Genomic DNA, 22,760 nt, shown 5'->3' on the forward strand with positions numbered 1-22,760 from the left:
TTGATGGCAAAGAGAACTGAGAGTCAACTACTACAGTTACTCATTCCTTTCTTTAAGTCATGCTTCCAACCACAGAATATAGGGAATAAAATTACAATATTGGGATTTTTTTCCTTCTTGATTCATTGTTTCAAAGTACTCTGCTAATATTATATACTTTATATGATTTATATAAATATTGTAACTACTATTTTTCATATTTTCCACAAAATAATCTTAAAAAATCATTTTAATCATTTAAAATCATTTATCATAAATAATCTTAAAAAAAATCATTTGTTGAGGAAAAATAGAGAGAAAAACAGAGCAAGCCATGAGATTATTCCTTCCTTACATCACAAATTTCTGTTTTGTTGTTTGTGTTGGTTGTTTTACTCAGCTGTTGTTTGAGTTGGAGTGCTACAGTAAAGTTCTAAGCCACAAAAAGCACTTTTGAAAATTACTGAATTAATGCAGAGATGTCACAATGTATCAGAGTTACAAAGCCCATACTGGTATATGCAGGAGTGATTTATGTCCTCAGTGTGATAATTTTGGTTTTTGGGGTTTTTTTCATTAATGAAACCAGAAAGCAGTTGTATTTTGGACAACAGTTCCATTATAGAAGCTATTCTTGATTGATTTTGGCACCATCCAATATTTATATAATTATTGTCACAGATTTCTGCCAGACTTGAAAGTTTAGTCACCTGGTTAACAGGCGTAGCTTGCCTACAGCAACAGCAGACAAGTGAGCCAGCATGGCTTGTTGTTCAGTACTGGAGCAAAAAGCAAGGGATGCAGATTCCTTTTATATCCTTTCACACCTGGGGTCACAGTGCTCAGTTTTCAGATGCTATGTAAAGAAAACATGAGGGAATAAAGGGAAGCAATTCTATGTGAATGATTCAAAAAGCAAGTCCAGCTCAAAGAGGAAATGTTAACGAAGTGGTTCTATTCCCAAAGACAAATCGGAGCATGTGGTGTTCAAATTTATTTTGATTATACATGGAAAACCAGAATTTTAAAATAAATTAGATAAGTAGTTTTCATGGCAATTTCTGTCTTCCTTCACCCATGACCATCCTTGTTCCCATAGTTCTTGTATGCTAGAAGGTGAAACAGAGGCTATAAAATTATAGGTCAGTTCTATCTATAAGTCATGTCTTATATTCAGATAGTTTTCCTGGGTTGGTTTTCAAAATGAGGGTATAGTGTGTATATCTTTGTGATCAAGTGGGTGTCTTGGTTTTTATATCTATAATAGTTGCCTTGGTTTTTTACACTGTATAGTTTGTTGAGAGCCATATGGGAGATTTATAAAAAATATATTCTGATTATTATGTAATTTATTATTGCATTATACAATGCATATATATAATATATGTATTTTATATATATACACACATATACGTATATATAATGTATTATTTAGAAGTGTCCTATCCTTTCCCCTCTCACTTTGAGTACAGAATAGAATGGATAGAAAACCAGGAGAGAGCTTATTTCTGCTTCTCACTACTGTCATAGGAAATATTAAGTGACTTAAAATGGCAGGTAACAAAGTCTTCTTTTCAGTGTTTGCCAAAGTAGATCGACAGCTGTATCAGTTCCAAATTCCTTTTGGCTACCATCTCTATATATTTTCTGGCTAGGCCAAAATACAGAATCCTTCTTAGTTTCATCTGCTATGCCTCTTAAGAATTTCTTTTGCACTTCTGTTGACATCTAAAGGAATTATTTCATTTAAATATTGGTATAGATATACAATTACATACATTATATGCAGCTATAAAATGTAGTTGAAAGGAAATTGAGCAAATTAAATGATTGAACTGAAGACTTCTTAGTTTTTTCCATCATATAGCTTTGCAGCAATTTGTAATGCTTCAGGTAACTACTTCTTGAATGTGAAACATACACAGATAAAAATGCCTTCCTACTTGGTTTATCCAGGAGAAATGCAGACTAATTTTTTGGCCAAGGTATAGCAAGATTTGTGTTTCTGACTTAGCTGTTGGCTCCCTTTCAAGTCTGCTGTTGTTCTTCATTTTTTCTTCTTACAAACTCATGATTTTTAATGGAAATGGAAGGACAGCCTGTTACAGGAACAAATAAAGGTATGGGACTAAAGATGCTTGGCACAGAGTTAATGCATATAAAATTACAGAAGTGATACCGAGCCCTTGGCAAAGTTGAGGGACATTTCTACAGTATCAGGATATAAAAATATTTTCTCAGAATTGAATTACAGAATTCTGTGTGGGGTTAATCTGGTTTCTGTAACAGTATTATGTTATTGCCACATGAATTCAATTGGGATGTTGCTTGAAACTTTTATAAGACTTAAATTGCTGTTCCGGATAAGAAGCCAAAAATACATAACACAATATCCTGATGGAGAAGCATGTAAAGAAATGAACTTTTCTCTAACCTTCTCCTAGCTGAGAATTCATCATTTGTATGAACTCTGCTCTTGGAGTTATCTGCCATTCCTCATGAGATTAAACAAGAGCACTTGGATGAACCACAGGAAACTGCTTCTCCACAGAATGAAGAATCAGCAGGACTGACAGGTCTGATTGCAGGCCTTGTGTCAGCTGAACTTCCCAATAAATCCCTTCCCTTCCCCTTTGCTGGGTGTGGCAGTGGCAGGTGGGACGTGGCTCCTGGTCCACCGGAGTGTGCTTCCACTTCACTGCCCAGGCTGTGCTCTGCTGGGCAGGGGTGGGCAGGCCAGAGAATTCTGTGTAGCAAAGGAACCTCACTGGGGCTGATGCTGTTTTCCTTGCTCGTGTGGAGGGCTTTGGTCCTGATACGATCTTTTTCTTTTAATTTCTCTTGAGAGGTTTCAAAGTTCAGAAGTCCTACATTTGTAGAGATGAACAGATGGATGAACAGCTAAACAGACATTGTGGTTACCTCAAGAGGGAATGCTTTCCAACCGCTTCTTCTATATGTAAAGTTATTTCTGAGCCTTTAATATTTATTTATGTGGGGGAGTTATCAGTGTAATAATATTAAGTGACTTTTATTTCACCAACAAGTGCCTTACAAATTACGTCCTATATTTCTCTTTTGAAGAGAAATATCATCTTCTTTATGGATGTTTTTGATGTTTCGTGAAAATTTCGTTTTTCTCCACTTGGAAGGAGTGGTGGTATCAATTACCCTTATAAATGCTCTGATTTTTCTTGTGTTCTCAGTTTACAAAAAAAACAAAACCAAAAAGCCACCACCACCACAGGCCTTAGCTTTTCTCTAAGATCAAATATTAAAGCACACATCAGGCTGCAGTCACAGCTAAACTTTTGAACTGCATTTATTATTTTGAACTGGTTTTATTATTTTGCTATTCAGAAAGAGAGCCTGATTTTATGGAATTGATAGCAACAGTTTAGCATGTCCTGACATCCTTTGGGAACTGTGGTGTGCTCAGAGAGATGAGGAGTCATCTGAGTTTATGAGACCATAGTCACAGTCTGGCTTTGGAAATTGGTCTTTGTGCCAGAAGTGTTTTTCAAATACTACAGAAATGTCTTTGGGTTCTCAGTACATGCTGCCAAAAATGGAAGTTGTAAACAATGGTGTTTTTTAAACATTTTCTCAGCATTATTTCACTGGTTGCCCAGTTTCAGTGTACCATTGCTTCAGAATCTCAGTTTTATTACAAATTAGAGCAATGTAAATTCTCCTCTGTGTGAGTGGAGTCATGTGTCCAAAAGAGAGTGAGCTGGATCCAGGTTCTGTACATTCTTCTGCTAATAGAGAAGTGCCTCTGCACATTAGGGCTATATCATCAAGCTCCTGTTAAAAATTCCTGTGCAAGAGTATGAAATTTTTTTTGGCTATTGATTGCAGCTTGTTAGAGCCTTAATAATAACAGTTTTCTGTTCAGCATCTCCTTCCCTTTACCTCTGATACCTTTGAGCTATGTACCATAAAGGACAGTCAATACTGCCGATATCAGACCGTTTTCCTTTAATTTCCAAAAAATTTAAATGAGAAATTATCAAATAAGTAGGTTTTTGTCATTATGTCTTGAACAATTAAAGCATGTAAAGGACAATTGACTTCTTATAATTGTAATACTTGTGTGTGTGTATATGTGTGTGTTTGTATATATACATACATACTTCTCATATGTATATGCTTATATCTAATAACATGTCTTATTTTATGTGGTGATTCTACTTCTATTTCCATGAATATCAGTAGGAATTTTACCATGACATTTTCTCCTACCAAAAATCTAAGTGACTGTGTATCTCGTTAACTGCTGACTGAGAAAAAACTTCCCATACTTGCAAAAGCTTTCATGTGAGACAACAAAGCACTGAATCCAAAATAACCAGCTGTGCTCTCATGGCCTGATAGGAAGAAAGCAGGTTTATATAGTCCTGTAAACATTTCTTTTACTTCATTTGAATTTATTGTTTTACTGCATATGAGTTTATAATTTTTGAACTAGAACAGAGGTAACATTGCAATGTGGAGAGCAATGCCATCTTTCTAATGTGTGCATCTACAGCTGTGGAAGTCAGTGGGAAGGAAAACTAGAATGTGTTGCCTGATGAACTGCCAGAATGCTGTACTCAGTCAGGGTCAGATGTCAAGTTTTGTCTGAGTGCAGCTCATTTGGGTAATAATCATGAAGCAGAAGTAACTAATACTCAAATTTCATTCTTGTGGATTAGTCATAAGACTCCTGATAACACGTTCCTGTTATTACTCCTGTAAACTGCTATGCAAGCTAACCTGTATTCTCACTTGCTTTCTTTTTTATGAAACTAAAGGGCTCTTTAAATGATAAAACTTCTCTGTAGTACCTTTTTATTTTCTATAATCTGGCATTTTGAAAACTGTAACCTTTCTTTTAAAATCTTATGGTGGAAATACATAATACCATATTCATTACACCATTTTAGCAATTACCGTTTCAGGAACACGTATTTACAATATTCTTAAAGTGAAATGTCACAGTATAACCATGTTTCATACAATGGAGTGTTTGATCCTGTGTACATCCTGCTGTATATTCATCAAAGAAATTCTCCCAGCATGGATTGATTAATCCATATATGCATTTGAAAACTCATCTTGTGCCTTGCTGAGGATGTAAGGCACATTTTCCATTGGGAAGATTCTGGACTATGTCACTTGTTTTCTCATCTTGAGACAAAGGAACACTAAAATGCTTCAAACTCCTTTGGCTGCATGCTGTGGCATGAGTTTTAGAGGGGCACCTGTCAGAAAAGAGGGTACTGAAGAAGCTTGCACTGTTATATAAAACAAAGGCAAGAAAGATCAAAGAAAGCTGGTATTTGCAAAAGAATATGTGGTTGGTATCGTCAGCCCTGAACTAGCCCTTTTTGCCACAATTTCTGAGCACATTAATTAACATTAAATAACCTTTCCTAAATTCTCTTGTAGAGCCCTTGCCAGTCCTGAAAAGCCATCCTTCCTCCTATAAAAAACTACTCTATACTTCTGCACCAGAACCTATTCTGCAAGGCACATTTTCCTACCTTATTTTTTGTGCTAATGTAAGTCTTTGCTATTTTTTCTTGAAGGCAATCAGTCCTGCAAAGTGTGCTGAAATAGGTCTCCAAAATAATTCTTTCTTAGCAAGTTTGAGAATCACTGCAGTAGGCAAAAGCATTTGAAGAAAAATTACTCTCAAAATAGCTCAATTAAGAACAGTAAATAAATTGTGCTCACCTATATAGTAACTAAATTTCTTCAGAATGGATTATCCTTGTAAATGAGGTGACTAGCCACTTTTTTTTTTTTTTAATTTTCTATATTCCATGGTAAGAAATAAATGTGGTGGCACTAGCTTTACCATTTTTGGAGTATTCCAGGTGAATATACCAGTTAGGTGTGGATGTAGGGGATATTGTTGGCAACAGTTCCCATGTCTCTGTCACACCTGTGTAAAGGCACACAGGGGCTGCTCATCTTGGAGGATCCCAGTACTCTACTGAGAATCAACCTTCCTTCAGCATTACTCTGAAACATGGGGAAATTAGCTGAGAATTTAGTTATGTTTCGTTGTCTCACGAAAACATCGCTGGACATCTTGTGGTGTTTTTAAAAAACTTGCAGAGGGTATTCAAATACACATTTTCCTGTCTTGTCTGGTATTTTTTGTGGCTATATGCAGTATTTATGGTGCTTGTATAGTTTCTTTTGCTTTTTACATACAGGGTGGTTTTACAACATCATTCTTTGTCTTCTCTTTGTAGGCATTTCCTGTTTAAACATGGATCTGGGTCTTCAGCTATCTTCAGCGCAGCCAGTCAGAACTATCCCCTAACTTCCAATACTGTTTACTCTCCACCTCCTAGGCCTCTTCCTAGAAGTACCTTTTCCAGACCTGCCTTCACTTTTAACAAACCTTACAGGTGTTGCAACTGGAAGTGCACAGCTCTGAGTGCCACTGCTATCACAGTGACCCTGGCACTGTTGCTCGCCTATGTCATTGGTAAGCCCTGATCCTTTTCCTCTGCTGAATTATTCTTTTACCTCCTCTGCTCTGTCATCTTGCTTGCTTTGCACTAACACAAATCATGTTTTACTAATAATACTTGCCATTTGTGCTTTTCAAATCCTGGCAGACAAAACACTGGATTGGCTAAAGGTTGAACATAGTATTCACATTAACTTTCCACTCTGTTAACCTTGATGCTGCCTAACAGAGAATAGAATATTATTCAAGATTACATGTTTATACTAGCTGAGGACTCCTACTGATTTTGATTGCTGTGATATTTTCTTAAACATTTGATTTTCATATTGCGCCTTACAACATTGTTGCTCTTAAAGAATTATTGGGAAGTACTAGTAATGTTTAATTGTGTTTTGCCTTGCTACCCTTAGTTAATTTCTTAAGTCTCATCACCATTTAAATCTTAGACAATTTTCCTCCTAGTTATATCATTTGCTAGAATGACAACTAGCTCTAAAAATAATTTTATAACATGTTGTCTAAGATTTTGTTACCCCTTTATTGAATTTATGTTTACAAAATGGGTTACATAGTACCAACTTTGCCATTTTGTTAGCAGAATGCATTGGACAGGTTTATCAGAGTAGCTGGAAAGGGCTTCCTCAGGTTTAGGGCTTGTTGGGGTTTTTTTTCAGAGGACAGGTGTATTGGAGGTGGCTTGAAGTCAATGTGGTTACAACCATACATTCAGGAGAGCAATTTTCTGCGATTTCTTACATAACATTTAGCCTGAACTTTAGTTATTGCAGTGGGTTTTCAATCTGAATTGAAAATATTAAAGAACATTTTGTGTGTAGAATTTAAAAATGTGACTGTAGCTTCTGTAAACATAAGGAAATAAAATTAGTTTTTGCTGTCTCATACACACTCTTAGACTGTTGTTTTAGATGACAGTTCACAGGTGGCAGGAGCCAGAGTATTCCTGATGCTCTATAGCTTGAATAGGAATAATTCCAGGTTTGTCTGAAAGAGTGCAGTTCATACTTGGTAAAACTTGACAGAGATAAAAGTACAGATACCTCCAAATGGATACATGGCCACTGATTTTTCATACTCTCTTAATAAACCTATCTACAGTGAAAATTATTAAAATTTCAATAATTTCTTGTTTCCCACTGAGGTTTTCTTTGGTCCCATAGTGACAAAGTTTTGGCTATTGTCAGCAAGATGCTCATCAGGAGGGATTTTTTGCTAACATCCTCACCTAATGCATATGGGAAAGCAGATTTGAGCATTTCTGGTGCATGATGATTTGAAAGCACCTGAGGATCTTGTAAGCTCCATTAATTGCAGATTTACATAACAGCTGGTGAGCATATGCCCTCGGTTAGGACTGGCTGTATCATTTTTGCAGCCTCATCTGTTTGCTACACAGTTTATCCCACCCACACCATTTAGATTTTATCTGGATGATGCGCTGCCTCTTTCATCCCTGTTTAGATTTCAGTCTGCCACTGAAATTTCTGTAACTTTCTAGGGATATACTGCTATATGTCATCAGCCTGAGAAGGCTGGAAACACTCCTTGTCACCATGAATTAAACAGCTCTGTGTGACCCTCCTGTAGACGTGTCTGTCATATCTTGGTAACACAAGCATGTTTTCTTTAGTTAGGCAGAAGCAGGTAAAATGGAGATGTCTTTGCATTTTATGAATTATTACTATTTCTATTAGTGTTTTCTATGGAAAAAATATAAATTTTTGAACCAGGAGTTCTAATTCAGAAAAATTTTCAGGATGCCATTATTTGCTCTTGTTTTCCCCAGAAGTTTTTGAGTTGCATAAGCTTTCCTGCAGATTCAGGTAACATTAGTTAGCTTATTCCAAGTGAATATTCCTTCTGCCCATCTCTGGCTGGTTAAATATTTACATAAGTTTATGGTGTCTTCTTATGACTCAGATACCTTAGCTCTTTTGCTTTTGCTAGGTTTGAATCATAGCATATAAACTGTTTCCAAAGTTCACTGGTTCTGTAGGCTTGCATATTTGCATATCTTTTCACATCAAAAAATTAAATCTGCATGTTTTAAATGAGTAGTTGAATATGGAAATTCAGACTGTATGTAACACTGAAGTTAAAATTCACTCCCCCAAGTGTTTTCTCTTTGCTCACCATGATTCAGATCCCTCACTCCATCAGGTTTTCTTTAAGTCAGAGGAAGTTGTGTCTGAGCAATCACTACAGACATGGGCCCACATTTTAAAACAAAACTTAATTTCAGGATCAAACTTAACCTGTGATCAGCTCAACAGTTGCTACTGGAAAAGTAAAGTGGACTTTTAAAAGGCAAAATAGTTTTCATCAGTGTATTTTTTGACATAGCCTGCATTAATTTACCATGAACTACAATTTCAGGCCAACTGAGTGTTGATCAAAATTTAACATCAAGCTTTTTATTTTCCTATTCTAAGAATCAAAATGTTCTTTTTCAAGTATTTTTTCACTGCCATTTAATGCTTGACTTTCACTGCCATTTAATGCACATTCCTTTTTAAAAAATGCCCAAGTCTCAGCCTCAAGTCAGAACATCTCCAAAGTTGTAGAGATGTGAAGCTTATTCCAGATCAGAACTTACAAGTGGCTCTTGTATTTGCAATGTACTGAGACCTGTTCCAGAGTGCTCTAAGCTATGATTCCTTTTCAATCAAAAGGTAAACTAGCAAAATGTTTTTGTTCTTTTATTTTTCAGCCTTTCCCTCTTATCAGTAAGACTCGATAGCAAAGCTTTTACATAAAAAACATGTAATTCTTCTATATTTTGTCTCCTTTGAACTACTACTCAGTTAAAAAAAATACTATTTCTCCATTAATCCTCTTTTGGCCTATAATCACTGTGTTTACTATTTGGCCTTTCTGAAATAAATTTGACTATTATGTGGACAGTAAGGAAATTATAGAACGCTGTTGGTGGTTGTGTAACAGCAGATTTGTTGAAAATCTTTAGTTTATCAAGAAAAACACATATTTTCACTTCAACAGGAGTAATTTTTTGTGAATAGGTTTTAAAGTCAAAGTAGTTACTCCAAAAAAACCTTATTTGATAAAGTGCATGTTTGGTCTTCAGACTGTTGGAGGTGTAATTGTAAATGCATTGAATTCTTTTCTTAGGGAACTAAGTCCTACATGCTTTTATTTTTAATTTTCTGTTTTCCTCAGTGTTGAGATATATAAATCATGTAAATCTGGGGCACAGTTGTTGAATTTGCCCACAAAGTGGGCAGTGAGGCAGGTGAGCAGTTGGGACACACCTTGGAGGGGATGTTGGTGCCTCTCACCAATGCATGGGGGGCTGCAGCAGCTTCACCAGCAGTTGCTGGTCTGCCTCAGAGTCTTACCAAAAAATTAAAGAGTAAATTAGGCAAATACAAGAGCTAGAATAAGACATACAGTATTTCTTTTGTTTTTATGCAGCACCACATTATTTCCTTGAAGCCCAATACAATGGGTGCTGTGACTGCTCATTTAATAGTTATTTTTAGCCCATTTGTGGGTAGGATTTTTCTTCCATGATACTTCACCATTTTATCAATAGCTGATTTGGACTTGCAAATCACTGGTCCTATTGATCAAAGGTGCCAAACTCCTACTGTTCCTATTGATTTCAGCAGGTGATGCAAATGTTCAGTGCCTCTGAAAATTGCATCTCATGTTCTTGGATTTAACCATCCCTGACTATGAAATGACTATTTTATATACAAATGAATTCTCAAGTATGAATATGAAGTCGTCCCTATCCTTCATGATATTATCACTATTTATGAGTAGGCACTGGAGGTGGGTGTTGGGTCTTAAATTATATTCACATGAAGGGTAAGGAAATTAAAGCCTCTGTGCTGCCTGACACTGTGACCTGTCATTTCTCACTCCACGTACAAGGGGAGAGGAGTGATGGTTTCAACATTGGGAAAGGCCAGGCCAGATTTAAAGGACATATGTATCTCAGTGCATAGATTTCTAACATTGGTTACATTGCTTTAGACAATGTATAACAGTGGCAAAAAACAAAGTATGCAGAGACAGATCAAGGGGGAAATATACTGCTGTACACTGAAGAATATAATGGTATAGTAAACTGCACTAGGTGTTTCAGGGTTATGCAAACATGATACATATGCATAACCCTGAAATGCCATTGAACTCCTTAATGGGAGAACTCTTACTGAGACAGATACATCAAGGGTCTCTGAGCTCGGACTTGTGGTGTCTGCTTTCCTGGATGCTGGGTCTTGCTGAGGAGCTTGATACTGTCATAAATCTCTAAGTATTCAGAGGAGAGGCATTTACTGTTGCCCAAGACTAGGTTTTGTTTGTTCCTAAGTATAAAATATGACTTGATAATGAAAAATGAAACCATCATCCCTCTAGAAGGATGGCAGGACAGGAGGGTATATTTGTATTTTCAGGTATGAAATTATGTTAGGTATAAAGAAAAGACTTCTTAAAAAAGAGGAGAGTGCTGAGAGGTAAAATGTCTATAAGAAGTCCTTATTTCATTAAATGCCCTAGATGATCAAAGCAATTTACCATTTTAATATGGATTTTTTAAAATATTCGGAAGATTGAATCAAATATTAGAAGTCTGAAACTCTGCAATCTGTTTACAACAGAATGAAATAGTATTTTATTTGTAAAATGAGTTTACAGAATATCATCTCTTCTAAAGGTCAGGATCAGAACTTTGACTCTAGCTCTTGTGTCCAGGTATTTTTCTCAACTGGAACTGAGACACTGCATCTGTGGCTTCATGCCACAGTGAAATCCAGTTTTATAAGCAGAACCTGCTAGCAGTTACAGAAACAAATAATTTTCTGGCACTTAGAGCAGGTGCAGAAAGTAGTGCTGCTGATATACATTCTATAAAAGCTCTTCTGAAGTCTGGGCTTCAGGAGGATGATCTACTGAGATTCTGTAAAACAGCAGAGAGAGCTAAACAGAAGCCTTTAGTGGAGGTCAGCAATTTTGAGGGTCTTCACATTTGCAGGATTTTTTGTCCTTTGAAGTTCATCTTGCAGGTAATAAGTACTTACTGCACAGGACTTTCTTGACGTCTCCTCACTACTGAGTGTCTCTTTTGCACTGAAGCCAAGGCTCTTATTCATTTTCTGCCAAACATGTAGCACCAAAGTTGACAAGCTGTGCTTACACAGAAGGTAGATAAGAATAAATTAAATTAGATCATTGGCTTCCTAGCAGATGGCAGGTTAATCCAGTTTACAAAGCGAGTTCTGAAAAAAGTGCTTGTATCTTTGTGGCTATTTACTTGAGTACGCAGTAGAATTGTGGGGGCTGAGGTAGTCAGTCTGGAATTGTCAGTTTGTTTTGTTTAAATTTTGAACAAAATAAGTGATCTGGTTAGTTACTTCAGAGATAAAGGCCCAAGCATGGGTTCTGAGCATGGCCCAAATGCTTTCACTTATGGCAACAAAGTGAAGCAACAAAAATATTCCTCTGAATAGGAAAAATCCCATAGCATAAAGTTATACCCACTTTTCATCTCTTTGCTGAGAGGTTCCATGAAAGAAATTTATAGAAAGAACAGATTATGTAGGCCTTTTGTCACAGTACAGCTGGTCTGTAGCTGGATGGATATATCTGGCCATAATAAGAAACCAAATTTGACTCTCCTAGTTCGATAAACAAGTCCCTGGGTGAGCGATGATAGGATGGATTTGAGCATGTATGAAGGATCACAACCAGTCCCATTTGGTTCTGAGTGCAGACATCTCACTGGTCACAGAGTTGGGCAGTGTTAGGACCCAGACCAGTGAGTTGTCTAAACCCAGGAAATTCAAATCCACTGTAAAAAGAGCTGGTGTAATAAACTTTTTGCTGTTTGTCTTATGATGATCAGACTGAAGTCATGATTCTGTCTCCAATCCATGACCACACATAACAGCCTTTAATACTTCTTTTCCTGCAAGAGATCTGTTTCATACCTAAGAAACATAATAATTTAACTAAGAAAAGCTCTGTATTATTACTAGGATGTTCTGTACTAGAGAGAGGGAGGTCATTTAAAATTACCCTGCATAGCTCCACTGTGTGGCCTGGCCAGGGCAGGGCGGCTGAGGAAAAAATTTAGGTCCATCATAATCCTGTGGCATCCTCCAGTCTCTTCAAATACATTGACTACAGACTCCTCCAAATTTAGCTTTTGCCATAACATCCATAATGAATTTTTAAAAAATAAATAAATAAAATGTTTGTCTACTTTTGTGTTAGAATTTTATCAGAAACTTTGAGTTCAAAAGGGCTATCTAATAGAATATAAATGAAATATAGGTATGGTAATATCCATCATGTAAGCCCTATCTCCCAACATTATGTAAATAGGGTCAAATTTTGCCATAAGATCAATTTTGCCTCCAGATCACCTCAGTGAAATTAATGTACAACTCTGGTCATGGCAGTGTACAACTCATAGATTGCACAAAGTAAAGTAATAATGTGATTATTGACAGGGGATTATGCTGGATGTTCAAGCAAGCCAAGGAAGATTATCTTTTCAGATGAGTGCAGTTCCACCCAGCAGGGAAAATATTGCATTTAGCTGTCAGAGGAGAGGTTTGGTTAGGCCAGCTGATGGAAGTTAGGGGCTGCTGCTCCTGCTGACTCACCTCAGCTCCTCCTAACAAAAGTATGAATTTTGCAATCTTGCCAGCTGACAAGCTGTTTCATCTCCATTTGCCTGCCAGTCCTTGGGTCTTGCCTGAAACTGTGGCAGCTCAGCAGTAACCTTACACACCCTACTAGGACCTGAAGTATTTTAGGTGATGCAAAGTACAGGGTATGTGATTGCAGAATTTTTTTTGAATGCCAGATAGGCAGAGCCAGCGTAGCTTTTGATTCTTCTGTAATGTAAGTATAGTCATCAGACTTCAAAGGCTGTTCTGTGTGAACTTGAGCAACATCATATAATCCTTACATCCTTAGTCCTGATGGTGGGTTTCATACTGTTAGTCAGCAGCCAGCCCTCAAGGGTGCTGCAGTCAAGGTCTTCAGAAGGTTGAGCTCTGAGGAGAGGGCAGAGACATTCATCAGAAAGCGAAACTTTCTCCCTCTTACCCAGCCCAGTACTAGAGTGATGGTATAATTTCCTATTTGTTCTGTGGAGTAGGATCTTACACCTGGGCATTACACATGGGAAATACAGCTGAGAACCTTGCAAATGGATTTATGCCATGGGAAATGACATTGTGGCCCACACTTCAATTACATAGCGTTTTCTGTGCCCTTTTTGTAAAAGCCAGAAATCCACTAGAAAAAAATCAAAGGGAGAATAACTCAAAAAATAAGTTCTTTTGAACTTTTTAATGAAATTCAGTACATGCCTACTTATTTCTAAGGAGATTTGAGAGATGGAGATTTGAAAGTTTTACATAATCTTATTTGGTGAAATAACTGTGTATTTAAAACATGCTGTACATATGTCGTAGGAAAAAAGCTCAGTAGGATTTTGTATACCCTAGGTAAAAGAAAAGTATCACAGAAAATGAAGAGGTTAGGGAGGGCTCTGTGTCTGCTAAATAAATATCTATTATTCCCTGTAGTTAACTTCTGAAAAAGGTATCTCTGGGAATTAATGCCTTCACTGGTGCTTGTGGTCTGGTTAGTCTCAGTGACACTGGATCTGAAGGTAATTTCTCAATAGTTACAATTAATGTAATAAAAACTGGAGTGATTTTAAGATTGCAAGGTGACTGGATTTCGGCAGTGTTCAAAGTCATTCAGATCAGTTCACGTAGATCTTATTTTCACAGCCATGTGCTTTGCTGTCCAGCCCTCAGTTGTGCCCATTGTTTAGCACAAGTCCGGTGCCCCGTGTCACCTCCCAGGGATGAGACATCCGAGCCTGGCAGAGACCCCCCCTCTCTGCAACGCAGTTGGTGTTTCCAAGGAGGAAGCTGACTGTCAAACGTTGATACAGATAGTTTTGCAGCTTGCCAAGCTTTGGCACGAGCTATAAAAACAACAGCACTTCCCCAGCCTGAAGGAAGACAAAGCCAGTAAAGGATTGGAATTGGTGCGGATTGGATGAGAACATGCACAGAATGTGCAATGTGGCAAAGGCATGCACCAAGGAAAAGGCGCAGCACACATTCAGCCCTGGCTTCGTGACATACCCTCTGCAGCATGTGCAAATGCTGTCCTAGGAAATGAATAATAGCAAAAGTGGGAATAGTGTAAGAAAGCATCTATATTATATTCAGGATTCCATGGCCACTAAAAGCTTATTGATGTGTGCAGTTGTGTTTTGGTTCTAGTGATCTGTTTCAAGTGCTTATATAATTCTTTGGATTAGTATAAATGAAATGTGCATTCATTAACTATCAGTCTCATTGAACTGTGTTCCCTTTTGTTGTTAATAACTCACTAAATAATAATAATGTGCAGAAGCTCAAGCCAGGAGCAAGAGCACTTATCTAGAGATGTCAAGGCTGCTTTCTGTTGTACATGGCAGTGATCTGTCTCACTTTAAGAATCTCAGAACTTAGACCTTAACTGTATGTGATCTGACTTGAAGGACCCTTTTCAAAGTATTATCATGGTCCCTTGATGATTTCTAGACCACAGAATATGAAACAATCCAGGCTTGAGATCTCACCAGTGACACTAGAAAGCTTAAAAGTACACTTCTAATACCTCTTCTGGGGGGTGGTATGCACTGCCCTGTCTCCAGAGTCCAGATCTGATGGTGGGTCAGTGGTTTGAGATACAGTAAATTTCTCACAAATACTGTCACCTCACTAATTCAGTAATAATGCTCTCATTTGCTTGATTTGTATCTGTAGTTTGGTGACCCTGGAGTGCAAAGATCTGGAATTAATGACTAGATAAGGCACCTTTGCATTCTTGTGTTAGTTTCTCGAAGCTCTTGACAGGAATCCATTGAAGGCTTGGGATTTTGTTGAATGTTTATAATTTAACTTTTCAGCATGCAAGGGAGATCTGTGACCAAGCACATGGGAAATGGACTTCAAGATTCCTGGTTGTAGTGAAATATTTTCCTTGAAATATTTACAACTGCAGAATAAAACCATGTACTTTCTTTATGCAAGACCCATTGTAGATCACACTTATTTCTCCTGGGAGTCTCTGAGGTTCTTACATGGTTCAGAAAGAGCAAATATATTGCATTTTAGGCTCCTGCTGTGAGCAGATCCTACTCAGAGCAAATTGCTGCATGTGGCTAAAGAGCTGCTGCTCAGGTTTTGCTCTCTATGTGACAATTTCAGGTCCTCTGTGGAGGTCATCCTGAATCCATATTTTAGTGGGTTATCAGTCCTCCCTGCTGAGTTACTTCAATGCTAAGGCAACTTCTTCCTTGAAACAATTTGCCCTTCTCAGTAATTGAATTGCCCTTCTATGTAATTGTCTAGACTAGTGCAGTACTATCATGTTATACTACAATGAGATCCACTGTTACTCTCTTTCTCCAGTCATCCTTCAAGGCCTCAGATCAAAAACAAAGAAAGGAAAGCAGAAAACATGAATGGCTCTGCAGGCAAAGGAGAGTAGGCAGCCCCTGTGCATGGCAATAAAGATAGTTTATAAGTTCTTGAAAAGATTATTTAGTAGTTTTCCTTGTACATACATAAGTAACAATTCTATTCCTGTTAATTTGTGTTGTAAAATAATTGCATATATTTTAGGTGTAGAGTGATCTTTTTATCTGCAGTGCAGTTCTAAAGTCTCGAGTCAATGTTTTTGCTAATATTTAACCTAAATGAAAGGGTTTCAGAGTGCAGTGGGCACAATTTCACTTCAAACTGGATTGGAAAGGTGAGAAATTTCAGTTGGTCTCATTGCTTTTGTCAACAAATTCTGAGATTTTTGGCAGTCAAAAGCTGAGGGACAACACTGATATAGCATTAGAATCTGTAACACAATATTGAATTTATTCAACTGTTATCCTTTTAATTGCAAGTAATTCCATTAATTGCTGCAGAAATTCATCACCCTAACCTGGCTGAGCTCCAGAAGAAAGTGTGGAAACTAATTAAACGTTGAGTTTTAAGGTAAAATGGTAAAGTGCTCATTAGCCCCCTTGAAATTCTGATTTATTACTAGCAGAATAAAGTAATACTTGACTTTGCAGAAACTGGGTCATAGCGTTCTTTCATAGTCTCACTGAAGTTGCTATAGTTTAGACATCAATTAATTGGTCATCATTTTTTTGCAGCAGTACACTTGTTTGGTTTAACCTGGCAACTACAGCCTGTGGAAGGGCAGCTGTATGAAAATGGAGTTAGCAAAGGAAATAAAGGAATAGAATCCATGGATACTACTTATTCACCAATCGGTGGAAAAGCTTCGGATAAAACGGAAAAAAAAGGTACGTGTAAATGAGAAGCCAGACGGATGATGAATAGTTAAACATTACTGCTGTTCAGATCCTTCATTTTCTACATTTTGACAGTATTTTGAGTTCAGGTTCTTCTTTACTATAATTTTAGAACAGGTATGACAACCCATAACCAGATAGGTTCCTTTAGCAGAACTCTCACTGAAATTGGCAATCAGCCCATTAGAAAAGGAAGGTTCAGTAGCACAGTGAGGGAAGAGATGAGAGTGTTTGGCTTCTGTCCTAAGACAAGGAAGGGGAGACCATATTTGCCTTGTTCCCTCTTGTGCAGAGGGCATGATACTGTGCCTGTCTTGCAGACCAAAGTCAGTCTCAGGCAAAGGGAACCTCTTTGTATTGACAGGTCAGAATGTGCAGAAGAGTAGAAATTCTAATGCTTTTCAAGGCGTCTAATTCTTGAAGGCTGAAGTACAGGGTCCTGTCACATCCCAGCTGACCCAATCACAATGAATCAGTTCCTAGGAATCTACCACAGCTTCACAAAATGCCTGAGCCAGTCTGGCAGCTCCCCGCTGGCAGGGGCACAGCCCTGCTCTGCCTTCCCACCTCCCTGTGCAGCTCGCTGTGTCCCTGTGCCCACTGCAGGGATTGTCTCCTGCACAACCTGGCCACATCAGTCCTTCATGGCAGCAGAAAACGGCTTTGTTAAAGAATGCAAATCATCTTCTGCCAAGGAAGTGGCTGAACCAGACCTCTTGAGGTGCCAGAGCTAGGATAGGAAAGGAGTGGACCGTGCAGCGAGGGTGTGAAGCAGAAAGAAACTGTTTGAGATGTGCAAACGTGCAATTCCTTCCTGTCATTGTTAGATCACCTGCTCCAGTACTAGTGGCAGGCTCTGGCCCATGCTTCCCATTGACCATCGTGACAATGCTTTCTGACCATAAAAAGCAGATGGCCTTCCCATTTCTTTTTATGGTACTCAGAAAAAGTGGATGAATCAGATCAAAGTGGTTGGGAGTGGAATATGAAACCTAATCTTTCCAGTTGTTAAGAGAAAAGTAAAATTGTACTGGTAGTTCTGCAGTGATCAGACTTCCAGTGATATCAAATTTTAGAGCAGAGCAGGGATCTGATTTTGTGTGTTCTGAGTAAGATCCGTAGCTGAAAATAGGCAACAAAGCAGAACATTGTTACACCAGTCCCTCCAGGAGGAAGATTGCACTGCACATCAATAATCTTGCAAATCAGTGTGGCACAACTGGACAGAGATCATATTAGATAAATGAACAATAGAAATACATGTAAGGAGACAATGTTGTTTTCCATTATTTCATCCCTTAGAATGGATTTGTAGTGAGTTGCAGAAAATGATTTATACACTTCTGTATTTTTGTCCTGTTGCACCATGGAAAATATCTCAGTTCTTTTCAACTGCATTAAATCATTTTGCCAATCTATTACAGATTTAATGAAAGCTTTTCCAATGCATTTGGCTTCCAAAGAAGGGTGTATAGAAAAAGCATCCTAAATATCAAAAATCTTAAAAAATTATATGGTTGGAAACAGAGAAAAGATTACGCAAGTCAGTAAGACTGAGTGTAGTAGGTAAAAATGCAAACCACCTGCCTCACCCCTGAAAATCCCTGTTTTTAGCCACCAACTTCCCCCAACACTAAAGAACAGAGTCCTGTGATAGCAAAGCCATTTCACTGAGGGCTTATCCAGCAGTTTCAGAGGTCAGTCATGAAGAGACTGACACTGTTGTCTCACTTGTCCCCTTTCACCTTTTGGGGGTAACGTGTAATCCAGAGTTTAAGACAGCAAGGAGTATACACTTGGGAAAACAGAAGAAAAATCACGTGGAATTAGTACATGCATGGTGTGATTCTGGCTGCTCTTTTCTCATTTTCTTTCTTTCCATCACTTTCAATATATATCATTAATTTTATTCCCAGTCCTCATAACAAATTCTCCATCTAGAAGTGATAAAAAGGAGCACTTGGAAACAGGCAGCTCCTTTCCCTACAGCAGGATACCACCGAAGGCTGATGCTTTGCCTGTAAACTTGAAGCCTCTGATGTAATTTCACATGGATAAATAACTGCTGTCAGATACTGTGACCACCTCACATTTTCTCAACTCAATGCAGCAGCACAGAATGCTTTTCCAGACTTTGAGAGCATATATTTTAAACTAACATTTTAATGAAAATTAGGTTTATAAGCCAGCAAGTCAGATTTCTTCAGGAAATTTCAGGCGATTTCTTCACTTTATGTAACACACTGATCCACAGCTATGAGTTAACATTTTAACATGTAGTAATGTGATTGAAAAGTCAGCTATCGTACTGATGCCAGTATTTACCAGGAGAGTACAAGGAAATTGATTGTTTCAGGATCAGTAATAATAAGCATATGGGTATATTTTTGTAGAGGTCATTGGCACCATGCTGTTCAGAGTTTTTCTTTCTTGAAACCAAGGGAAACCTGTGATTAGGAATCTATCTTCTGTTTCAGACTTCTAACGAAACTGTGCTTAGAAAGCATAGGGGAGAATTAATACCCTAACTGGCAAGATTGGGAGCTGTACAAGGAATTGAATATAGATAATTAAATGATACTTTGTTACACAAAAACGTTTTTACAACAAGAGCAGAATTGTATTGCAGCACTGTAATTTTAAAAGCTTATTTTGGACTTTTTCAAGAATGAGCAAGGATGTACACAAGGATAGTCTATGAGGAGTGTGTTTTCAGGTGCCTTTTTTGTATAGCCAAATACCTGCTTAGTTCAACTAAACACAGAAACAAAGCTAAATTATTTTTCTGTAAAGAAAGCAGAGTGACTCAGTGAATATGAAAATATGCATTTCAGATGTGACTCCTACAACAGCATTTCCATGCTTTGTGGTTGTCTGAAAAATTAGCATTTGAAAGGTAGAGATTCTGCAACTGCATCCTATCAGCAGGAGTAGATAGCATGTATATTTTCCTGTTAGCATTGTGAACAGCAGCATGCAATTCTCTCCCAAGGGATGAGATATATATACATCTAAGTCCATCTGGGGTTTTTTTTATGTTTATATTTAATTATTGCTAAAGCAAAGGTATTTTCAGCTAAATGTGGCAAAATTCCCGAGGTACGTCACGACACTAATTTGATATTCAGCAAAATTTGATAACGTCAGTTAGTGAGAATTCACCCAGGCTGAAGACAAAACACTTTTTCTTTTCAACAAGGAAACAGACCTTCTTACTCAGAAATACAAGAAGTAGTTACTGCATGTTAAAGACCTTGAACAGTGACCAATAATGTCTTTAACTCCAAAAATTATACTGTATCCTTGACTTTTTACTTAGTGCTTTACTGTCCTGTAATTGAATCATATTAATTACCATGTGTCAATACCATCAAAAAGTACCATAGTGTTTTACTTAACCCAGGGTAATTGCTTGTAAAGAATCATTAATATTTAATATCTCTAGAGTATTGGAAATAGGGGAGAAGGTTTTTAAATTTACATAAGCCTCCCCTCCCCTCTCCTCTTTTATGGGTTGGGGTGGAAAGCAATCTACTTTCATTGTACAACAGAGAAAGTTTAATTCTCTTTTCAAAACTCAATATTCAAGATTTTTTCCATGAAGCAAATTGGGAAGAAGTAGTCTCACCTTGAATATTGTTAAAGCAATTTGAAAATATTTTAACTCACAAACTAACTGGTGTATTTTTAGAGTACTAGATTACAAGTTTCTACTCTAAAAATAGATGTATTTATGTGGTGAGGTGTTATAAGTTAGCCCCTCATCCTTGCTGTGGGTTTGGTGACACAAAGCTGCTGTAAAGCTGGAAGATCTGGTACCCTGAGAATTGCTCCTGCCTTGTAAATTAAATATCTATTCATTAAGAATGCTAAGTACTTCCTACGCTAGTTAAAGCCTATGTAAGGTCCCACTGAGGGTCTTTGTTATTAACACACTCACACAAAAGCTTTACTACTGCTGTTTTAATTTTCAGGGGTGATTTATAAAATTTCACATACATTATGTTGGATATTTATATGCATTTATTGTAGAAGATGAGGCTCCAGTCACTTTGCTCCTTACTATTTTTCATTGTGATTATGGAATGAAAGGAAACGGATGTGGCTGCTGAATTCAATCTTCTCTTGACTTGTCCTCTAACACCACACACTATCCTGCTTTTATTCTAGTTCAGAGAATGGAAATGTCAGTAGAGTCTTAGAAACCTTTAAATGGAATTAGCTCAAATGTTAGCAGGATTGGGTCTGTGATTTGCAGCATGGCACAATACTGATCACAGACAGGAAGTAAAAAATATAAAGATGATGATATAAGCCAGCAAAGTAAGCCAGCTCCAATTTAGTTTGGCAAGGTCTTCCTTATGCATTCCATTTCCCTTTCTGTTTCAGTGCTCTCTCACCCATGTGTGAAGTTACATATTGTTTAGATAGATGTCTGCAAATTTATTGTTCAGCATTATGAAATTATGCCAGTTTTGTCTTCAGAGTGCCTTTCCCTGTCCTCGTGCCCCTATTACACTTTCATGAAGAAAGACCAAGCCAGAAGAGATGTTCTTTATTTCTCCAGGACTAGATTAACACTAACATAATAAAACCATTAGGAATGGTGATTAATAGAAATCCAAGCTTTGGACAGGGTCTCTGAACTACCGGATTTGACAGATTTTCTGTCCTCACTAGGGTCCATTTGTGTAGCTTCTGCAATGTCCCTTCAGCAGCTGTCTGAAATATGTGCCAGAGGAATAATTTCCCACTGTCCTCACTCTGTGTATTCACAGTTGAATGTGTTTTGTTTGCATAGTTGATAGGCAAAGACCATCACAGCACATCAGTACACAGCAGCAGTTCCACCTTTTCATAATCTGTACAGTGTTATAAGATTTCCAGCAAAAAGCATTACAAAAATACCCCATGACACCTGTTGTTGGAAATATATTGTACATGTTCATTTGTGTTTTCCAACTTGTTGAATAAAAAATGCAGTTATTGGTGTAAGAAGTCGATTTTTGTATATTCCAATATATCTAAGGCATGTTTATACCTTTCTTCACACAGTGTAAATACTCAACTGACTATTTGCTTGTTTCTGGAAAATTAGTGTTTCAGAAGGGCCAGGCCATAGACACAGGAGAAGTAGAGATTGGAGCACAAGTTATGCAGACCATCCCACCTGGTTTATTCTGGCGCTTCCAAATTACCATCCATCACCCCATGTACCTGAAATTTAACATTTCACTGGCAAAGGATTCTCTACTGGGAATTTATGGCAGAAGAAACATCCCACCTACTCACACTCAGGTAACTGGAAATTATCTTGATTCTATCACACTTATATTTTTAAACAGCAGTGGACAGGAGTGTTCACAGCACTCCTTTCAAAAACACACTTTCAAAGCAGAGAGGAAGGAAGGGACTGGCTGTAATCACAGTCTGGTTACCCTTTTCTTTTACTCAGCTCTAGCAATACCTCAGACCGTGCTCTCTCAGAGGAAGGGGCAGTGTTTTACCAGCCAGGTCAGCAGCTGTGACCGCAGGGATGTGGCTGTCTGGGAGGCTGGACACACATAGTGTGACTGTCCTGTCACATAGATACAGCATCTTCTGTGCAAGGGATGACATTCCATTTCACTTGAAACTGCTTTAATCTTTTTATGAGTCCCTTAAAACAAACAGATTATACAGTCAGTATAAAGAGTTAATAGAAAAGAAAAAAAGCTGTCTCTGGTTTCTAAGATCAAAATTATTTTTGAGTGCTTACTCCTGGGGATTTTGCAAGAGAAAATCTAGTTAAGCAGTCATACACAATATTGCTTGGTGGTCACATTGTTTGTAATGGACCACTGGAGATCATCTACTCTAACCTCAAAATATTTTACTAGAGTTTTGATATTAGAAATAAGCACTTTTAGCTGTCACTAACTTTAA

The 22,760-nt window shown here is 37.7% G+C and overlaps 1 protein-coding gene across 8 annotated transcripts in view; it reads left to right on the forward strand.

The window, feature by feature from the left end:
• The window catches only part of TENM1 (teneurin transmembrane protein 1), a 353,764-nt gene that overhangs the window by 202,627 nt on the left and 128,377 nt on the right, over positions 1 to 22,760 (forward strand). For 6 of the 8 annotated variants that reach the window (XM_086850669.1, XM_086850668.1, XM_086850671.1 and 3 more), the window contains 3 exons: positions 6,228 to 6,466; positions 16,674 to 16,826; positions 21,934 to 22,133. In XM_086850669.1, the coding sequence (XP_086706795.1) occupies positions 6,228 to 6,466; positions 16,674 to 16,826; positions 21,934 to 22,133 (592 nt within the window). The remainder of the gene's footprint in view (positions 1 to 6,227; positions 6,467 to 16,673; positions 16,827 to 21,933; positions 22,134 to 22,760) is intronic. The other 2 variants (XM_086850670.1, XM_086850672.1) reach the window with 1 other exon arrangement.

The sequence above is a fragment of the Cyanistes caeruleus genome, chromosome 14 (assembly GCF_971803275.1).
Source record: "Cyanistes caeruleus chromosome 14, bCyaCae1.hap1.1, whole genome shotgun sequence".
Classification (NCBI taxonomy): Eukaryota; Metazoa; Chordata; class Aves; order Passeriformes; family Paridae; genus Cyanistes; species Cyanistes caeruleus.